At 35.0% G+C, this 3,421-nt stretch overlaps 1 protein-coding gene across 1 annotated transcript; it reads left to right on the forward strand.

The window, feature by feature from the left end:
- The first annotated feature begins 509 nt into the window (after positions 1-509).
- Positions 510-836, forward strand: LOC106074290 (uncharacterized). Its single transcript, XM_013235036.2, has one exon. It carries the CDS (start codon positions 510-512, stop codon positions 834-836), a length of 327 nt encoding a protein of 108 aa, XP_013090490.1.
- Positions 837-3,421: the final 2,585 nt, after the last annotated feature.

Here is a 3,421-nt window from a genome sequence, read left to right on the forward strand (position 1 = left end):
ACTAGTATATATTTACATAGTGTACACTTCTTTGATGTTATTGACTTCAAATACAAAATTTGATTAGTTCAATTATCTATAAACGTATATCTGATCTTTCTTTCTACTTCACATCATGACTTCTTCACATCTGCTCAAAAAACAAATTTCTTTTTTAATATATTTGCAAGACCCGTAACTATAAATTAACCAGCACATGATTATCTAATTAGCAATAATTAATTTGAGTGATGTCCCTTAGTACATTTATGACGTTCAGTTATATATATATATATATATATTCCCAAATAGTATGGTAGATATTCCTTATATTTACATATGTTACATAGTTATTTACCAATTTTATAAAATGTAAATCGACAGTTTGCTTTATTTGTTTTTAAACATTTGTATTTGATTATCTTCAGGTGATTGCAGAGAGCTCGCTGTTCCATTTCTCACTTCATTAGGTTAGAGTTCTGCCATCACATCATCATTCTACCTCAACCTCTCCAATCCGCCCATTAAGAATGTCTGGCGACTGGCAGCATGGACTATTTGGCTGCTTTGACAACTTTGGCCTGTGCATCATCTCCTACTTTGTACCCTGTTACACCTTCGGTAAGAACGCCGAGGCTATTGGGGAAAACTGTTTCACATGTGGCCTGGCGTATATAGTTCCTCTGGTCAACATTGTGGCGGCCATCAAGGTCAGGGGCAAGATCCGCGAGACGAGGGGCATCGCCGGCTCTACCTTCAATGACCTCCTGCTCATCTGTTGCTGCCCACCATGTGCCCTGGTCCAGGAGGCCCAGGAAGTACAAGTGCCAGGCGTTCAATCGATGGCTCGAGAGTAAGGATTTGTGTTCATGAATTTTTTGAGCATCAACTCATCAACAAAACATTAACATTTAACAAGCCTGCAATCTTCATCAAGTCCTCCATAGAACATAACGTCCACATTTAACAAGCCTGCAATCTTCATCAAGTCCTCCATAGAACAAAACATTAACATTTAACAAGCCTGCAATCTTCATCAAGTCCTCCATAGAACAAAACATTAACATTTAACAAGCCTGCAATCTTCATCAGTTGCAACTTTGATTTCCTTGTTTTCCAAATATCTATTCCAATATATCAAGTTCATGTTCTGATGTTGACTTTTATTTGATTATGTTCAGTAGAGCGAGGTCAAATCTAGGACTTTCTCGTCGTTAACTGAACAGTTTCTAATTGTTTGTAAAGAACTGGAGAACTTGGAACATTCTCCTGGTCATAGTGAATATCCTGCAAGATAGTGAACTCTTGTAATATACAATTTTGATTTCTGTAACCACATAATATATAACATATTGCTAGAGTTGTAAGCGTTTTATTTTTACTAAGTGTATTATATTTATATCCTAGCTAAAAGTGCATGTTTCTTTCTATATATTGTATGAAAACTTTGACTGTGTGAAATCTTTGCATTCAGTTTTACTTGTTTTGTTGAAAGGGGGGGGGGGCAAAAATAGAGAAATGGCTATTTGGCTCAAATAGAGAACCAATATAAATAGTTCCTTGGAAAGATTCGGAGATTTAAAAAATATACTTGTTTCGAAATGGAAATGAGAAATTATGAGTATAACTGGTCAAGTGTTGTCACTGAAGTGTAAAGCTTATTACTGGTCACGTGTTGTCACTGAAGTGTAAAGCTTATTACTGGTCACGTGTTGTCACTGAAGTGTAAAGCTTATTACTGGTCACATGTAAAGGTCGAGAATAAAGTAAAAAGACGCTGAGCACTCCATGTATTGTTCGTCCTAGCTATCGAGGTGAATCTAGAACTACTCTTAGCGTCTTATCAATGAACACATGGCATCAAAAATAGACAATATTTTCTATGTATCCCATCTTTGTCAATTATTGATTTTTCGTGAACTATTGTCTTCCCCAAACCCTCCAAAAGTCATTTAAAAAAAAATAGCTTGTCCTTACCATGAATAGCAGATTACAAAGATTTAGCAGGCTTTTTTGAAGTTGTAAGACCCATCCTGCTCTACCATTTAATACTTTTCTTCGCTATGAATTTGTATTAATGCATTGCATGAAAAGCGTTCATATATTGATGGCCGATGACCGTGTCAGTAACTTGCTTGGCTGACTTACTTGACCACTTAGCCACCGCGCCTCCATCAACTCAAGTTCGGACATTTTCTCAAGTAGCAGCCAAGACTATTTGATTATTTCAATAATTTGTCAGCTTAAAGTAGAGCGTAAAAAATAGGTCTGACTACAACGCTGTTGTGATTGTGTACATCGATTACATGTTGGCAACATTTTGTCACTAGTGTACCCTTATTGATCTGATCAATCCCTCAGAGATCCATGAGCACCATGGACATGTTTTCTAGTTATGCTTCCCCCCCCCCCCAAAACTGAAGCCAGTGTGTCTTTACAATACATGTAACCCGAATCCTACTGACCTCAAACCATGTGCTTGACCACGTGCAAAAAGAACATTAAAACTCTCAGCTCATACAGAACTGGACATTGTCTTTATTTGTATCTCTACTTTATTTGCTAGTTTCTCATTGAGACTACGTTATGCTGGTTACGTTCTCAAAGTACATTGAGCCTATGGTATTTGTTTTTGTTTTATTCTTAAAGTACATTGAGACTACGTTATGTTTGTTATGTACTTAATGTACATAGAGACTACGATATGTTAGCCATGTACTTAAAGTACATTGAGCTAACGGTTTTTATTTGTTTTTATTCTCAAAGTGTATTGAGATTGCGTTATGTTTGTTAGGTTTTGAAAGTACATTGAGCCTACGTTATGTTTGTTAGGTTTTGAAAGTACATTATGTTTGTTAACAACGCAATAAGAATGCATTTATCATAATTATTTTCCATTGGTATTGAAATATGGACAAATACAGATTGTAAAAATAGTTGTGGGAAACTAGTGTAAACTAGCTAGTTTGAAAAATAAAAAACGTATGGCAATATAGATACATAAATACATGTTCTCTACTTTGCTTATTTGCTGTAAAGTAACAAGTCCAACTTAGAAGTGTTGAAACATTTCCAATTCGTGTATTTTGGTTCTAGGAATGAATTAGTTAATAGTCAATTGGCTTTGTTGCTTAAAGAATAATTGTATATAGGAAAGAAAGGCATGAAACAAAGCTCATATTGATAAATTTATGAGTCAGCTACTCACAACAGTCCACGATGAGTCATGTGACCAGTTCTGTTTGCCTTTATTTAAACATTGTTTTATTCTTTATTTTGCCTTTTTTTGCTTCCTGCTAAATACAAATACATTCTATTTTGTATCTACGTATCTATGTATCTACGTCTCTATTTGAAACAAACATTTCCAGAGTATTCAAACTTGTGTCTTATTATTTGCTTTTTAATAAACTCTCAACTAACAGTTTGTTTGACTTTGTAT

This window comes from Biomphalaria glabrata, chromosome 16, assembly GCF_947242115.1.
Source record: "Biomphalaria glabrata chromosome 16, xgBioGlab47.1, whole genome shotgun sequence".
NCBI classification, from domain to species: domain Eukaryota; kingdom Metazoa; phylum Mollusca; class Gastropoda; family Planorbidae; genus Biomphalaria; species Biomphalaria glabrata.

Bases quoted from the DNA above. Each gene is read 5' to 3' on its own strand.
- LOC106074290 (XM_013235036.2), top strand. From the start codon at position 510: ATGTCTGGCGACTGGCAGCATGGACTATTTGGCTGCTTTGACAACTTT.